The sequence below is a fragment of the Nansenia antarctica genome (assembly GCF_963989245.1).
Source record: "Nansenia antarctica genome assembly, chromosome: 14".
Taxonomy (NCBI): domain Eukaryota; kingdom Metazoa; phylum Chordata; class Actinopteri; order Argentiniformes; family Microstomatidae; genus Nansenia; species Nansenia antarctica.
In genome coordinates, this window is record NC_137684.1 from 13,827,789 (window position 1) to 13,845,603 (window position 17,815).

The 17,815-nt window shown below is 48.4% G+C and overlaps 1 protein-coding gene across 1 annotated transcript in view; it reads left to right on the forward strand.

Moving 5' to 3' along the window:
* The window catches only part of polr3b (polymerase (RNA) III (DNA directed) polypeptide B), a gene marked incomplete at its 3' end in the record, with an annotated part of 35,066 nt that extends 17,363 nt beyond the window's left edge, over positions 1–17,703 (forward strand). Inside the window, exons 17-28 of the mRNA XM_080545189.1 lie at positions 1,112–1,186; positions 1,734–1,832; positions 2,475–2,602; positions 5,416–5,625; positions 6,147–6,305; positions 7,034–7,151; positions 9,105–9,247; positions 13,211–13,314; positions 15,468–15,634; positions 15,807–15,920; positions 16,622–16,795; positions 17,574–17,703. Of these exons, the coding sequence (XP_080401315.1) occupies positions 1,112–1,186; positions 1,734–1,832; positions 2,475–2,602; positions 5,416–5,625; positions 6,147–6,305; positions 7,034–7,151; positions 9,105–9,247; positions 13,211–13,314; positions 15,468–15,634; positions 15,807–15,920; positions 16,622–16,795; positions 17,574–17,703 (1,621 nt within the window). The remainder of the gene's footprint in view (positions 1–1,111; positions 1,187–1,733; positions 1,833–2,474; positions 2,603–5,415; positions 5,626–6,146; positions 6,306–7,033; positions 7,152–9,104; positions 9,248–13,210; positions 13,315–15,467; positions 15,635–15,806; positions 15,921–16,621; positions 16,796–17,573) is intronic.
* Positions 17,704–17,815: the final 112 nt, after the last annotated feature.

Here is a 17,815-nt window from a genome sequence, read left to right on the forward strand (position 1 = left end):
AATTCACGTTGAAACTTCTTCTGAAAGGTTAAGGAATACTTGTATTATCGAGTGTAAAGTCCGCTAGCTAGCGCGGGGCTAACAACATGGCGTCGCGGAGGAAAAATGAAACTTTGAACAGCCTCTAAAAGGTAATAAATGACTTTAATATCGTTTCTAACGTCCATAACATTGTGTATAAGGTCCATAACATCATGTTTAATGTCCACATTGTCGTGTTTAATGTCCACATTGTCGAGTATAATGGCTATTCTATCGCGTATGAAGCGCTACCGGAAGTAGCAAAATGCTACTCGCGGGTACAACATTGCAACGTTAAACAGCCTCTGGAAGGAATAAATGACTTTAATATCGTTTCTAACGTCCATAACATTGTGTATAAGGTCCATAACATCATGTTTAATGTCCACATTGTCGTGTTTAATGTCCACATTGTCGAGTATAATGGCTATTCTATCGTGTATGAGGCGCTAGCGGAAGTTACTCCTTGGTTCATGTCAGTCAGAGATTACCGTATGTCAGTTCATGTCAGTCAGAGATTATGAATTATTGATATATAAGTCGCACCTGACTATAAGTCGCAGGACCAGCCAAAGTATGAAAAAAACCGCGACTTATAGTCCGGAAAATACGGTATATTGTTTTGCTGTGCTGTGGTAGAGAAGGCAAGAGACCATCTAGTGTTCACACATTCGAGCCTCTCTTTTTAATTGTTGTCTGTGAGCGGATAGTTCCTATTATATCAATACTCATCTAGATCTGTCTCAAACTATGCCGTGTTGGGTCCTTGAATTTGAGGGAATTGAGTCTTGAAACTCCTTGAAAGGTGCTTGAATGTGATGTTTCAGAAGGTGTGGGAACCCTGCATCAGAATCAAGTGTATTGTTCCATCCCATCATACTGAAGTATTAGAGAGTAAAGTTCTTAGGCTTCGGTTCCTCGACGTTGCAGCAGCAAGAGAAAAACGACGATAGTTCTAAAAGAAAACCAATAAGGCAAGAGACAGAATAGAGTCATATAATAATAGAGATGATAGAGATGATTCACCCTTTGTTCTGATTCAAAGAAGCCGTTGCCGTTTGTTTTAACGTCATGGTGCCGTCCCTGGCAGGCCGTATATCATTGTGAAGAAGGGACAGCCCATGGTCAAGAACAGACACATCGAGGAGCTGACCCAGGGGTACAGGTGAGGCTGAGAGAACCCAACACAGAAGGACACAGCTGATCTGTCTGGTATCTATGCTGGTTGTCTCTGTGTACCACATGTACAAAAGAAGAGATTTGGTGAGGCTGCATTCTCATTTTATGCATCCAGATTGTGGAATGCACTGCCAGTTTACATTAGGGATGCAACCTCAGCACATATGTTCAAGTCAAGACTAAAAACCCATCTTTTTAATATTGCCTTTAAATTAGTAAATTATTAAATTCTGATTCTATAATGATTGGAGCACTTTGAGCTGCAACGTTTGCAGGAAAAGCGCTATACAAATAGAAAGTTATTATTATTATTATTATTATTATTATTATTATCTATGCATGCATTTAGCTCTATGACTTTGAATTTGTCTGACATCGGATGTTTCCGGATGCTGTGAATTTGAGTGCCGCCATTTCCTCTTTTCACCTGACAAATGTGACAGGTTTTTTTTTCTTTCATGGAAAATTATGTTTATTATCACTGCTCTTGAATCGTCATGTTTCTGTGACTTTTTCTCCTCTCCTAACTTCAGAACTTTTGAGGATTTCCTGCATGAGAGCCTGGTGGAGTACCTGGACGTGAACGAAGAGAACGACTGTCAGATCGCCCTCTACGAGCACATGATCGACAAGTGAGCGACTCGCTCTTCTCTCTCTCTCTGCTGTTTCCATAGACGTGAACTCTCTGTTTTGTCTTTCGTTTGTTTCCGACGTTGTGGTCACTTTGTAATCATTTTCTAATCTGTATGTGAATTAAGCAATATCACACGAGAGGGAGTGCTGTTATACTGAATATCAGCACGGCTGTGATTCGGTCGTAGGTACGATCACAGCCGTGCTGATATTCAGTATAACAGCACGACCTCGAGTGTGATATTGCTTTTATTGCTTTTAGTTCTACAGCGCCATTTATTAGGTAACAGTGGTAAGCAACAACAGATTATGATTTGTTTGTTTATTTAATCATTTATTTTGGCTCCGCCAACAAAAAATAGTTCTGCAACTGAACTTCATCTGGACTGTTGCCTAGTAACCTGAACACATCCGCAGGCTATCTACTTTGTATTAACGGTCATTTAATAGAACACCTGTGCGGCGGAGTGATACATTTAAAAGTCCCAGTGCTGTTATACCATACTACTCATGGAATGCCTCTTGTCCAATCAAATGACTTGGTCGTAACTAACTGTTGTATAATGTAGGCTAATTGTTAGAAGTGCCAGTGTCAATGCTGATGTTGTTGTTGTTGTTGTTGTTGTTGTTGTGATTTTTAGGACAACGACACACTTGGAGATCGAGCCCTTCACCCTGCTGGGGGTTTGTGCTGGCCTGATCCCGTACCCCCACCACAACCAGTCTCCCAGGAACACCTACCAGTGTGCCATGGGGAAGCAGGCCATGGGTAAGACCCAAGCTGAGGACGCTAGCTGTCTCTTAGGTCATGTTCTCACATGAAAGTCTGAATCAGGAGCCGGAGCAAGTGGATGAGTTTGCAACATTGTTGCATAAATTATTTCTCTGATTTGCGTTCTCACAGCCCTTTATGTAAACGAAGTAACATACGCAATCGAAGCAACAGACGTGGTAGTTGATTGGTCAGCAAAATGGAAAATTGTTTTCCTATGGACCGCCTCGAGCAGCGTTCTCACCAAAAGCGAAGCAAAGTGATGGATGCGTCGTTTCTAACCGGAGCGAAACCACCCTTTTCAAGCGGAGCATCCGTCGGTTGTTTGCTCCGGGAGTGACTTCGAATGCGCGTTCTCACCGCTCCAAACGACGCAGAGCAAACAAATTTTATCCTAAACTCTGATTCCAAGTGAAGCAAATGTTCTAGTGAGAACACACCCTAAGGCTGCATTTACACCGCAGGTCGTAATGCCTAGTTCCCATTTGGTGCCTTTAAGCGCCTGCTTACACCTACTTTTTCAAATGACCCATATCTGATACCTGTGTTTACACGCGTAACATTTGTAATGACCCGCATGCGTACATCGAAAATGAAAGTAAACCGACAGCCGGGACTTGCAATGGACGCAAACAAGACAGAAATTATAATCCCTTTTATATATATATTATAATAGTGACAATACCACCGCTCATCAGACTTTGCTGAGGTGCTGGAACTGAAGAGTATCAATAGAGTGCAAAATAACAGCATCCGCACACTCAAACTTCTTCAGGCATATATATTATAATATAAAGCCATTGCTTTCCGTATGTTTAGAGGTCTGCAAAAAATATTGCGCACATTGTAAGGCTGGGAGAAGAAAGAGCACTTCACTGTTGAAGTGAGTGAAACTGACGTCAAACATCATCAAAATGCGAAGACCGTCGTATTTTCAATGACGTGCAAATCAGAATTGAGCGTTATATGACCTGCCTGCTTAGACCGCAGTAGAAATGACACATATCCGAGTTGTCTATCAGAATTGTGTCACTTGGACCTGCGGTGTGAACGCAGCCTAATACCTACTTTGAAGATCAAACGTTCATCTCCAAACATCCTCCACACAGAAGCAGTGTGCGAGCACACACACACACACACACACACACACACACACACACACACACACACACACACACACAAACACAAACAAACACAGACACACACACACACACACACACACACACACACTCTCAGACACACACACACACACTAACACACCAATACTTAACAGCGACAAAGTCTCACCCATAACCAGAGTTCTAATTCCTACATACTCCCTCGATCTTTCTCTTCACACTCACACACCCACTTACACACTCACTATTCCACGTCCGAATACATTCGTGCTGGTGATTGAGTGTTTGTGTATGTGCGTGTCAGCGGTGTGTGTATGCGCATAGACATCAAACATGGGGCGCTTGCGTAGGTCTCCTATTGTGCCGTGTGTGTGCGGAGGCCCTCTCCCTGCCAGTCACCCAGAGTGTCATTAGCAATTCATTGTGTCTGCCTCTGACTGTGCTCAGGGGGTCAGTGTGCTCAGCTGCGCTAGACCACAGAGTGCGCACCCCGAAAGCTCCCTGGTAACTAAAACTTCTCCAAACGACACCGCTAACATTCGCAGGAGCCCCTGTCAATCCCCCATCCCCCTCCTTCCCACCCACCCCCCGCCCCATCCTTACAAAAATACTGAGACTGGAACTATATTTGGCCCAATATCCCCCTAGCCTTGTCTGTTTTGTGTGGACAGCCCCCCTATACATGTGCAAATCTGCTTGTGTAGCCCCGGGCCTATTATCACAGGCTCTGTGCTTGTAGCCTGATTGTTAAGTAATAGCATCTGACAAATGTCAAGGCCCTCCGGGGAGGCCGGGCCATTATGCCGTAACCTGCTCCTGCTCCTGCTCCCCTCCACTCCACCGTGCTGCTCCTCCCTCCCCAGCCCCGGAGGGAACGGAGGATTAAAAACACTTAACCATACTCTCTGATATACTGCTGCTTTGGTTAAAGTCCACTCAAAGCCCGTTGGTCAAAGGAGATACTCAGATACTCGTTGGTACAATTCACCCAAAATGATTTGTGGTCCCTTGATAGGCTGTAAGCCAATTGAAGGAAATTCGAGGTGTTCATTAGCGTTTTTTCCAGCTGTTACCATGAACTGTGTAGTGAGTTGTTGAAGGAGCTTTCTCTAACCGTTGACATATACGGTAGAAAGAAAGCAAATGTGATGAAGTGACCCGCATTTAAGCAATAACACCTGCGGCCTCGTACCTACGACCGAATCACAGCTGTGCTGATATTCAGTATAACAGCACTCCCTCTCGTGTGATATTGCTTAAATGCAGTTAAAATACTGTTATACAACAGTTCTACAACAGTTCTACAGCACCATGTATTAGTTAATTTAATAATAAGCGACAACAGATTATGATTAGTTTGTTTATTTAATCATACAAATAAACAAAAAATAGTTCCGCAACTGGACTTCAAATGGACTGTTGCCTAGTAACCTGAACACAAACCATGTACGTAGTCTAATTAACGGTCATTTAGTAGAACATCTGTGCGGCGGAGTGATACATATAGTTAAAAGTCCCAGTGCTGTTATACTGTATATCGGAACTCATGGAATGTCTCTTGTCCAATCAAATGATTTAGTCGGAACTAACTGTTGTATAAAGGTCTAGATTTTGAAGTCTGAAGCGTTTCTTGAAGCGTTTCCTGAAGCGTTTCCTGAAGCGTTTTTTTCTCCGCCATGTTTCCTCTCTCAGGTACGATCGGCTACAACCAGAGGAACCGTATCGACACGCTGATGTACCTGCTGGCGTACCCCCAGAAGCCCATGGTGAAGACCCGGACCATCGAGCTGATCGACTTTGAGAAGCTCCCGGCCGGCCAGAACGCCACCGTGGCGGTGATGAGCTACAGTGGCTACGACATAGAGGACGCCCTGGTCCTCAACAAGGCCTCGCTGGACAGAGGTCAGCAGCCCAGCCCAGCCCAGGGTTCAGAAAGAAAAAAGATTGACAAAGTGTCTCTCTGCCCATTCCATTGACATGGATCACAGGGTTCCCCCGGGTCCTTGAAATCCTTTAAAGTTTGTAAATTTGAGGGGGAAAAAAATAGACATGGGTCAAAAAGGAAAATAGACATGGGTCATTGAAAGTGCTTGAATTTCTCTCTCTCTCTCTCATTTTTAAAAATATATATTCAAAAATGTTTTACTTAGCTCGTCAACTAGTAAATAAGTCTCTGTATTGCTTAACTTGACACATATTTCACGGAGCGGATAGATCCTATTATATAAATTCCCATCTTGATCCGTCTCAAACTATGCCGTGTTGGGTCCTTGAATTTGAGGGAATTGAGTCTTGAAAGGTGCTTGAATCTGATGTTTCAGAAGGTGTGGGAACCCTGGGTTCACATCAGGATTCTCTCGATGGTAGCCGTCTCGATATCGTTTGCGAACTTGACCTCTGACCTCTCCTCCGCCCCGCCCCAGGGTTTGGCAGATGCCTCGTCTACAAGAACGCCAAGTGTACGCTGAGGCGCTACACCAACCAGACCTTCGACAAGGTGATGGGGCCCATGCTGGACGCCGCCACACGCAAGCCCATCTGGAGGCACTGCATCCTGGACGCCGACGGCATCTGCTCCCCAGGTGAGGTGCTAGCTGCTTTTTTGGCTAGGCTAGGCTAGGCTCTTCCACTGTAATGACTGTTGCTCCATTCCTTACGTATGTATCAGCCTGTCCATTGAGGTGTGTGTGTGTGTGTGTGTGTGTGTGTGTGTGTGTGTTTATCTGTGGTGAAACTTATCCCAGAGAGGCACTTGCATCTGGTGACATAGCTCAGGAATGAATGTAGCATGTGAAGTGTGTGTGTGTGTGTGTGTGTGTGTGTGTGTGTGTGTGTGTGTGTGTGTGTGTGTGTGTGTGTGTGTGTGTGTGTGTGTTTCAGGGAGGGGCAGTTTGCTCAGCTGCGAGAGACCACAGACCATGTATGTTCATTATAAAAGAGGGTTTCAGGAATTATTGTGGGAGATAATAATAATAATAATACATTAGACTTATACAGCACTTTTCTAGACACTCAAAGATGCTTTACAAACTGAAAAGAACGAGTAGTAATAATAAAAAGTAGCAAAAGGTAATGGAGGGGGAGAGGGTTAACTGGTGAAGGCGAGCTTGAAGAGGTGGGTTTTGAGGGCCTGTTTAAATGTTGGGAGGGTGTTGGCCTGTCTGATGTGGTTGGGGAGGGCGTTCCAAAGGGACGGGGCTGCGGCTGAAAAGGCCCCATCACCCCAGGTCCGGAGCTTGGTCCTGGTGGTCTTGAGGGTGGTTTGGGGGGGATGTGTCTCTCTGTCTGAGTGTGTGTGTGTGTGTGTCAGGTGAGAAGGTGGAGAATAAGCAGGTGCTGGTGAACAAGTCCATGCCCACCGTCACTCAGACGCCACTGGAGGGCAGCGCCCAGCCAGGACAGCCCCAGTACAGAGACGTGCCGGTCAGGTGAGCCTGCCTCCTCCTCTCCTCCTCTCATCCCCCACAGGCCTCCTCTCCTCCTCTCCTCCTCCCCTCCTCTCCTCCTCTCCTCCTCCTCCTCCTCTCCTCCTCCTCCTCCTCCTCCTCCTCTCCTCCTCTCCTCCTCCTCCTCCTCTCCTCTCCTCCCCCACAGGCCTCCTCTCCTCCTCTCCTCCTCCCCTCCTCTCCTCCTCTCCTCCTCCCCTCCTCTCCTCCCCCAGAGGCCTCCTCTCCTCCTCCCCTCCTCTCCTCCTCTCCTCCCCCATAGGCCTCCTCTCCTCCTCTCCTCCCCCATAGGCCTCCTCTCATCCCCCAGAGGCCTCCTCTCCTCCTCTCCTCCCCCATAGGCCTCCTCCCCTCCTCTCCTCCTCTCCTCCTCTCATCCCCCAGAGGCCTCCTCTCCTCCTCTCCTCCTCCATAGGCCTCCTCCCCTCCTCTCCTCCTCTCCTCCTCTCCTCCCCCATAGGCCTCCTCCCCTCCTCTCCTCCTCTCCTCCTCTCATCCCCCAGAGGCCTCCTCTCCTCCTCTCCTCCTCTCCTCCTCTCCTCCTCTCCTCCTCTCCTCCTCTCCTCCCCCATAGGCCTCCTCCCCTCCTCTCCTCCTCTCCTCCTCTCATCCCCCAGAGGCCTCCTCTCCTCCTCTCCTCCCCCATAGGCCTCCTCCCCTCCTCTCCTCCTCTCCTCCCCCAGAGGCCTCCTCTCCTCCTCTCCTCCTCTCATCCCCCATAGGCCTCCTCTCCTCCTCTCATCCCCCATAGGCCTCCTCCCCTCCTCTCCTCCTCTCCTCCTCTCATCCCCCATAGGCCTCCTCTCCTCCTCTCATCCCCCATAGGCCTCCTCTCCTCCTCTCCTCCTCTCCTCCTCTCATCCCCCATAGGCCTCCTCTCCTCCTCTCCTCCCCCATAGGCCTCCTCTCCTCCTCTCCTCCTCTCCTCCCCCATAGGCCTCCTCTCCTCCTCCCCTCCTCTCCTCCTCTCCTCTCCTCCTCTCCTCCTCTCCTCCTCTCCTCCCCCAGAGGCCTCCTCTCCTCCTCTCCTCCCCCATAGGCCTCCTCTCCTCCTCTCATCCCCCAGAGGCCTCCTCTCCTCCTCTCCTCCTCTCCTCCCCCATAGGCCTGTTCCACAAACAACCCTAACCCCTTGCCCCTAGGCCATACCACTTAACTTAGTTTTCTGATCAAAAACACACACACACACACACACACACACACACACACACGGGCGCTTGGTGGCGTAACAAACTAAGCGTCAACCACGTAACCGCAGGGTTCTCGGTTCGATTCCCAGCCGCGGACATATCCTGCATGTCATCCCTTCTCTCTCTCTCTCATCCGTCCTTCCTGTCAAATCTCTACTGTCTCTATCACAATAAAAAGATGAGTAGGACTGCCCCACTCAGAAACAGGGTTCACGCGCTGGTCTTAAAAATCGTGAAAGTCTAAAATCCAGCAATCAAATTGATAAGGCCTAAAAAGGTCTTAAATTGCAGTTATTCGGTCTAAAAATTAGGTGCTAGGTTCCTTTTTTGTCTGTATGGCAGCGTAACCCCTAATTTCATCACCTCGAAGATGACAAAAAGCTATCACACGGTAGTTCTAAAATTCTACCCAAAGAGGTCTAAAAAAGGTAGACCTAAAAGGTAGACCTAAAATTAACCCCTAATTTCATCACCTCGAAGATGACAAAAAGCTATCACACGGTAGTTCTAAAATTCTACCCAAAGAGGTCTAAAAAAGGTCTAAAAAGGTCTTAAAAAAGATAAGTAGGTCTTGTAGGAACCCTGCAGACAAGAAAAGAAACCACACAGAGCTGGATAGTCCTGAGAGGACTGAAGGGTTTTGGATCGTATGATCTTACCAGACTCCACCTGCTCTGTTGCTCTCACCCGTCCCGCCCTGTGGGATCCTGTCACGTGACCCCTGACCCCCCCTGTCCCTCTGCAGCTACAAAGGCACGACGGACTCGTACGTCGAGAAGGTGATGATCTCCTCCAACGCCGACGACGCCTTCCTGATCAAGATCCTGCTGAGGCAGACCAGGAGGCCGGAGATCGGAGACAAGTTCAGCAGTCGACACGGACAGAAAGGTGCAGCTCCCCCCCGCACACACACACACACACACACACACACACACACACACACACACACACACACACACACACACACACACTGGACAGGACACTGGACACACACACACACACACACACACACACTGGACAGGACACTGGACACATACACACACACACACACACACACACACACACACACACACACACACACAGGACTGGACAGGACACTGGACACACACACGGACACACACACACACACACACACACACACATTCACACACACACACACACACACATACACACACACACACACACAACCACTCACACACACACAACCACACACACACACATACAACCCTCCCTGCCAGAGCCAACGGGCTCTCATGAGTAGTGGTCGGCTTGTCCGAGCCCAAGTCTGACCTGCCCCTGCATGCTACTGCCCGAGTCCCACTCCTCTACCCGTGTCAACATGGAGTGAGAAGAGGTGAAAGCACACTGGTAAATGGACTGACTTTATATAGCTATGCCTTTATCCAAAGCGTTTTACAACGGCCTCTCATTCACCCATTTACACACACATTCACACACCAATGCAAGTTACCATGCAAGGCGCCGGCCCGCTCACATGGGAGCAATTTGGGGGTCAGTGTCTTGCCCAAGCACACTTCGACATGTGGCCAGCCGGGGCTCGAACCGCCGATCTGCCAACCTTGCGATCGTTAGACGGCAGCTCTACCTCCTGAGACACAGCCGCCCCTGTTTACTCGTCGGATCCACATTTGAGTCAAAGCTCTGTCAAACCGTTAGAGATTTTAGATTCCTTTGCAGGACTGTGTGCGTGTGTCTGTCTGCCTGTCTGCCTGTGTTAACATGTGAGCTTGTGTGTGTGTGGAGTCAAGTCCCTATGCTGGTTGGTCCAGTACAGCCCCCCCCCCCCCTCTCCCTCATCTTCTGAGGGGCTGCTTTTCAATTAATTGGCCCTTTGTCCCGTGCCAGACTATGCAAATTTATTACACCCCAGCAGTATTCTCGCCGCTCCTGGGAAAAGTGTTTACAACCGCCATTGTTGTGGCCGAACCTCCCCTATAGAGGACCCGTACGATGGTTTAATCAGAAAGCTAACTGGCGCCACACATAATTTACTCACTCCATTACCAGGGTCGCCGCTGGGCGGTCAGCACGGGACGGCACAATGTCCTCCGTCTCCGATACGAGAGGAGAGAGAGGGGTCGCAGAGGGGTTAGCAGGGGAAGGGGAAGGCTGGGGGTCTGGATGGAGAGAGGCCTGTATGGTGGAGTTTAACAGGACCAGCCTGGAGGTAGTGTTGTAGCTTTTTTGGGGGGGTGGGGGGAGGTGGGGGCACTAAAGGTGTATCTGGTGTTGAAGAGAAGTTATTTTCTTTGCAGCCCCATTCTGTGAAAGGTTTGTTGCTGACATACTATTACTATTCTACATACTATACTCATACTAATATTCTACTGTCGTTGAATGTTACTTAGTTACCGTAGTTAGTTAGTTAGTTTAATTCACATTGAATGCAAAGTTGGATCTAGTTTATAGTAGATAATGATTTAGAACAGATCAACTAGTACAGAACAGGGCTAAGTTGATGGAGCTGGTGGGTTTGGCAAACTTCTGAAACCCCCTCCCACCCCGACGTCTACCACTCATGACGAGTCTCATAAGCTCCGGTCAGCAGAGCAGAATAAGTTAATTATTTACCGGTGACCCACACACACACACACACACTCCCACACACACACACAGCAACACACACACACACAGCTGTGTTGGCTGTGCAGGGGTGGCGGGGGTTTGCCTGTGGGGGGGGGGGGGGGGTCGGAGTGTTGGAGGCCCATTGTCTGAGCCGCCAGTGTGGGGCTGTATGGGGGTGATGGAGGGCTCTGGACCCTCGCTGTTGTCCTGCCTTTCTCTGCCGATTTCATGCCTCTTTTATCATTCACTTTCACACAAAACAAACAACACAGAGGATGTCTGCTATGGGAACTAGCCTCGCTCTCTCTCTCTCTCTCTCTTGCTCTCTTTTTTTTTTCTGTCTCTTGCCTGCTCCCTCTCTCTCTCTCTCTCCCCCCCCTCTCTCCCTCTCTCTCTCTCTCACTTGCTCTCTCTCTCTTTTTTTTCTTTCTGTCTCTTGCCTGCTCCTTCTCTTTCTCTCTCTTCCATTTTCCCTCTCTCTTTTTATGCCTCTCTGCTTGGCTGTAGTCCATTTTCTCCCAGTGGCTCTCTCCCTCTTTCCTTCCTCACTTCACTCCTCTTCCCTCCTGGCCTTCCCTCTTCTTTTTTCTCTCTCTCACTCTCACACTTTCGCTTATTCCCTTGTTCTCACTTTCTCTTTTTGGCTCTCCATGTTTGTCCTTTCTTGGTGTTTCTCTGTTCCAGTTCTCTCCTTCCTGCTGTTGTCCCTCTCTCTCTCTCTCTCTCCCTCTCTCCTTCTCCCACACTCTCCCTCTCTCTCTCTCTCTCTCTCCCTCTGTCTCTCTCTCTCCTTCTCTCTCTCTCCCTCTCTCTCCCTCTCTCTCTCTCCCTCACTCTCCCTCTCTCTCTCTCCCTCTCTCCCTCACTCTCCCTCTCTCTCCCTCTCTCCCTCTCCCTCTCTCTCTCTCTCTCTCATGTTAGTCAGTGTCTCAGCTCTAGGCCTATGGTTTGAACCAGTGCACCATACCCTAGCTAGCAGCAGTTCATTCATTCAGAATGTTCCCACGTGCTACGATTCCATTTCTCCTCTCCAGTTGATCCCCCTCCACTTCCTCTGCCGTGGCCTGAGCGTCCTGGATGTGTAATCCTGGTCTCACTGTCAGGCTAAGCACCTCTCCCCACTTCCTGCTGCTTCTCTTCTCTCTCTCTTTTTTCATTTGCAAATGGGACGACAATCTGTTTGCCCTGGCCAGGGAAGAGTGCCCCGGCCCCCTCAGCAAACATTTGCCCTCACACTTAAGACTCCCAGCTACCGGGGGCCTCCACTCCCACGTCATGTGAATCAACGCGGGCCCTTCCCCGGTCCACATCGGCACGGAGGTGTCGGCTGCACTGAGGGACGGACAGAGTTCCTGCGCTGGTCTTAAAAAGCCGTAAAGTCTAAAATCCAGCAATCCGACCTATAAGGCCCAAAAAGGTCTCACATTTCAGTTATTCGGTCTACAAATGAGGTGCTAGGTCTTAGAAATGAGATCCTGCAAGGAAATCAGTCCGACCACATCTATTTACGCAGATTAATTAATCAAGCTGGAACCCAAAAAATGGGTTCATCATTCTTTCATCACCTCGAGGATGACAAAAAGCTATCATATGGTGTCGCGAATAGGGCTAAAATTCTATTCACAGAGGTCTAAATTTGACTTGTTGAAACTTGTAGGAACCCTGGAGGGAAACTCTAGGGTTGCTACTGGTTTGGGAGACGGGTGACCAATGACGCAGATACAGTACGCATGATGGTGTCTGATACTTTAAAGGGGCAATCTGTAATTCAAACAACAACAACAAAGCAGGCTCTCAATTTGTTTGGTAAACAGCTGAGGGACGTGGCTGGAGAAACGCCACTGCTCTCATGTTCATAGACAGAGCAGTGGAAGAACTGGACCTTCATGACATAATGACACAAATGATACTTTTAACCATGGTTGAAGTTATAGCGTTTACAATTGCGTTGTGTATTTTGGGGGTTCTGATGGGGTAAGACAGCTAAGCTCATGAGGCATTTATAAGTGACATTCTTCAGGAATCAATGACTATATCAGGGCTCTCAAGTCTCACGCATTGGGCGTGAGACAAGGTGTGGCATGTGAACGGGTTGTAATGCGTGTGCCTCACGCCCAATGCGTGAGACTTGAGAGCCCTGCTATATATAATTCATTTAAAACAAAAAAACAATTGATGTAGCAGTTACAGAACTGCCCCTTTAATCAGTGATGTTCTAGGCTCTGATGGTTGTTTGTAACCGCCCTTCTCTCTGGTCTGTGGCAGGTGTGTGTGGACTCATCGTTCCTCAGGAGGACATGCCCTTCTGCGACTCGGGCATCTGCCCCGACATCATCATGAACCCCCACGGCTACCCCTCCAGAATGACGGTAAGGTCATGTTCTCACATGAAAATCTCACGAATCGAGACAAGTGGATGAGATTGCAACATTGTTGCATAAATTATTTCTCGGATTTGCGTTCTCACAGCCCTTTATGTAAACAAAGTAACATACGCAATCGAAGCAAAAGACGTGGTAGTTGATTGGTCCGAAAAATTGAGAGGGAATTCAACAGAGATGGAATGGAATGATGGGAAATAGATTTTCACCACCTGCAAATTACTCGGCTTGCTAGGCAGATCTGCCCGTTCGTCCCGCTCTTGTCCAGATCAACACGCACGCGCTGTTGTTTTCCTATGGACTGCCTCGAGCAGCGTTCTCACCAAAAGCGAAGTGATGAATGCGTCGTTTCTAACCGGAGCGAAACCACCCTTTTCAAGCGGAGCATGCGTCGGTTGTTTGCTCCGGGAGCGACTTCGAATGCGCGTTCTCACAGCTCCAAACGACGCAGAGCAAAGCGAATTTTATCCAAAACTCCGATTCCAAGTGAAGCAAATGTTCTAGTGAGAACACACCCTAAGAGCCCTGCCAGGGAGCTGAGTACACAAGGCCACATCAAACAGCGTTTGAATAGCTGAACTGTTCTTGTGGCTTTTTACCGTTTTTCCAGGAAGGAGAAATGAATCACCTTTCACATTGTTTTGAAGAGAGATGGTAGTTTAAGCTCTACTCCTAAAGCCGTAGATAATTCTCATCCACTTTGCTCCGTCTGACATCCACCAGAACCAGATCCACGACAGACGCGGTGTCGACCCTCTCACTCTTCCCAGGTTTCTATTGGCCCTCCTGAGACAAAGCGTTTATTCCCCCAGACTCCTCAGCTCTCTGGGGTTATCATGGGCTTCCAGAACACACTTCTATTGACAACGCTAAGCAGTCAAACTTATTGTTCACTAACAGATATCTGTTGCTGTGGGAACTGTGGTTAGGGAAGGGAAGTCAGTCACTGCCGGCATTTAGTTGCCACCAGCATGTAAAAATTAAGCAAAGCGGTTTTTCAAATGGCCCTAAAATGTGAGTCACGTGAAATGTGGATTGACTCTTTAAAATCTGTTGGCGTTATTGAAAATAAAGGTTGACTGCTCAGCACCATGGTAAACTACCCGGCCTGTGATTTGTCAGGTAGTTGTACAGTGTGTCACACATGCATTGCTTTTGATACAGTTCATATCTAAATGGTAAATGGACCTCACTTAATATAGCGCCTTTATCCAAAGCGCTTTACAACGGCCTCTCATTCACCCATTCACACACACATTCACACACCAATGGCGGCAAGCTGCCATGCAAGGCGCCGGCCCGCTCACTGGGAGCAATTTGGGGTTCAGTGTCTTGCCCAAGGACACTTTGACATGTGGCCAGCCGGGGCTCGAACCGCCAATCTGCCAACCTTGCGATCATTAGACGGCGACTCTACCTCCTGAGACACAGCCGCCCCGACATCTACGCTGTCCACTGATAGTCCTCCCTCAGCCCTGGCTGGCTTTGTCTGGGGTTGTCATGGACGAGGCCCAGCAATGTTTGCCCTGAGAGGATGATCCCTGACATGAGAGTGGAATGAGAGTAGGTGTTCCCTTCTGTGTGACGGGGTCAGAGGTCAGGAGGCCTTCCTGCTTGTGACCTCAGTGGCGACCGCTGCTCTGAGCCAGGACGGCCTTGAGCAGTGACCTTTACACTAGAGGTCTGTTCCTCGGTTTTTAGCAGCTGGTATTATCACTATTAGTCTATGAACCAGGGTTCCCGCGCTGGTCTTAAAAAGCCTTTAAGTCTAAAATCCACCATTCAAATGTATAAGGCCTAAAAAGGTCTAAAATGTCTGTTATTCTTTCTAAAAATGAGGTGTTAGGTCTTTAAAATGAGATCCTGCAAGGAAATCAGTCCGACCACATCTATTTACGTGGAAATTAATCAGGCTGGTACCAAAAAAATGCCAATTCACTTCCTTTTTTGTCTGCATGACAGTGAAATCCCTGATTTCATCACCTCGAGGACGACAAAAAGCTATCATATGGTGTCGCGAATAGGTCTAGAACTATATCCAAAGAGGTCTAAAAAAAGGTCTAAAAAAGGTCTTAAATTGGACTTGTTGAAACTTGAACCCTGAATGAAGCAGTGGGTTGTCTGGTGTGTAACTCTGCCAGGTGGGGAAGCTGATCGAGCTGCTGGCTGGGAAGGCGGGCGTCCTGGACGGGAAGTTCCACTACGGCACGGCATTCGGCGGCAGCAAGGTGAAGGACGTCTGTGAGGACCTCATCCGCTTCGGATACAACTACCAGGGCAAGGACTACGTCACCTCAGGGATCACCGGGTAAAGAACTGGCCTTGTTCTTAGCTTGATAGCCTTAATAGCCTTATTTCAATGTTTTATTGCCTTCAGATCATGAGCCATGAGTCTAATGAAGAGCAATATTAGCAAAACACTTTTGTAGCTGCATTCTAGCTGTGAAGCCATGTTTGATAAGGTTGTCTTTCCCCATCAGAGAACCACTGGAGGCCTATATCTACTACGGGCCGGTGTACTACCAGAAGCTGAAGCACATGGTCCTGGACAAGATGCATGCTCGCGCCCGTGGACCCAGGGCGGTGCTCACCAGGTAGAACCAGCTGGGGGACGTCTCGTCATACTCATACTCTCTCCTACGGTCTCTCATCATCATACTCTCTTTCTGAGACATCTGGTGTTATCACCACCCAGGGCTTTAGAACCAGACGTCACTCCCTGAGTTGTGCTTTGTGTCAGGAAGTCATCCCGGAGCTCTGAATTAACCAATATCACACTCGAGGTCGTGCTGTTATACCTGCGGCCTCGTACCTACGACCGAATCACAGCCGTGCTGATATTCAGTATAACAGCACGACCTCCAGTGTTTTTATACAACAGTTCGACAGCGCCATTTATTAGTTAACAGTAGTAAGCGACAACAGATTATGATTTGTTCGTTTATTTAATCATTTATTTTGGCTCCACCAATAAAAAATTGTTCTGCAACTGAACTTCAACTGGACTGTTGCCTAGTAACCCGAACACAAACATAGTCTAATTAACGGTCATTCAGTCGAACACCTGTGCGGCGGAGTGATACATATAGTTAAAAGTCCCAGTGCTGTTATACTGTATATCAGCGCTCATGGAATGCCTCTTGTCCAATCAAATTACTTGGTCGGAACTAACTGTTGTATAATGTTGCTTCAATCCCCCTTCTCTTGTCTACCTGTCTGTGGCTCTTCTCTTGTCTACCTGTCTGTGGCTCCTTCTCTTGTCTGCCTGTCTGTGGCTCCTGCCGTTCCACCCCAGACAGCCCACCGAGGGGCGCTCCCGGGACGGAGGCCTGCGCCTGGGGGAGATGGAGCGGGACTGTCTGATTGGCTACGGGGCCAGCATGCTGCTCCTGGAGCGCCTCATGATCTCCAGCGACGCCTTCGAGGTGGACGTGTGCGGACAGTGTGGCCTGCTGGGATACTCAGGCTGGTGAGAGTCCTCCTGGTACTCCCGGTGCCGTCTGTTGTCTTGTTCTGTTGATGTTGATATTGATATGGCACCGTACACCAGGGCAGTTAGTCGTCTGTGTCAATAAGCCCTCATTTTCTATGTGCAGATCTCAGATACAAGCCAGCAATGTGCTCAACTGGTGTGGTATCTCATTTTTGGCACTAACCAGCTTTGTCTATTTGAAGAGTAGGCATATGACTCCCCTGTCACAACCCTGTCCCTCACTCAGGGTTCCCGCGCTGGTCTTAAAAAGCCTTAAAGGCTAAAAATCCAGCACTCAGATGTAAAAAGGTCACAAGCTTCAGTTATTAGGTCTAAGAAACGAGGTGCTAGGTCTAAAGAATTAGATTAGCTTGTCCTGCAAGGAAATCAGTCCGACCACATCTATTTACATGGAAATGAATCAAGCGGGAACCAAAAAAATGCCAATTCGCTGCCCCCGGGAGAAATTATTGGCGAACGAAGCTACGGCAGGATGACAAAAAGCTATCGTATGGTGTCGCGAATAGGTCTAAAATTGTATTCAAAGAGGTCTAAAAAAGGTCTAAAAAGGTCTTAAATTTGACTTGTTGAAACTTGTAGGAACCCTGCTCACTCTCCTCTGTCTCTCCTCTCCTCTCCTCTCTCTCCTCTCCTCTGTCTCTCCTCTCCTCTGTCTCTCCTCTCCTCTCTCTCCTCTCCTCTGTCTCTCCTCTCCTCTGTCTCCTCTCCTCTGTCTCTCCTCTCCTCTGTCTCTCCTCTCCTCTCTCTGCTCCAGGTGTCACTACTGTAAGTCTTCCTGCCACGTGTCGTCCCTGCGCATCCCCTACGCATGCAAGCTGCTCTTCCAGGAGCTGCAGTCCATGAACATTGTGCCCCGCCTCAAACTGGCACGCTACAACGAATGACCTGAAGATGGGTAGATCCGGGGGGGTGGAGCGAGGGAGAAGACGTGGACAAGAAGCAACATGGACTATCTCAATTGACGACCATCATTTAAATAATGCAAGAAACACTCAG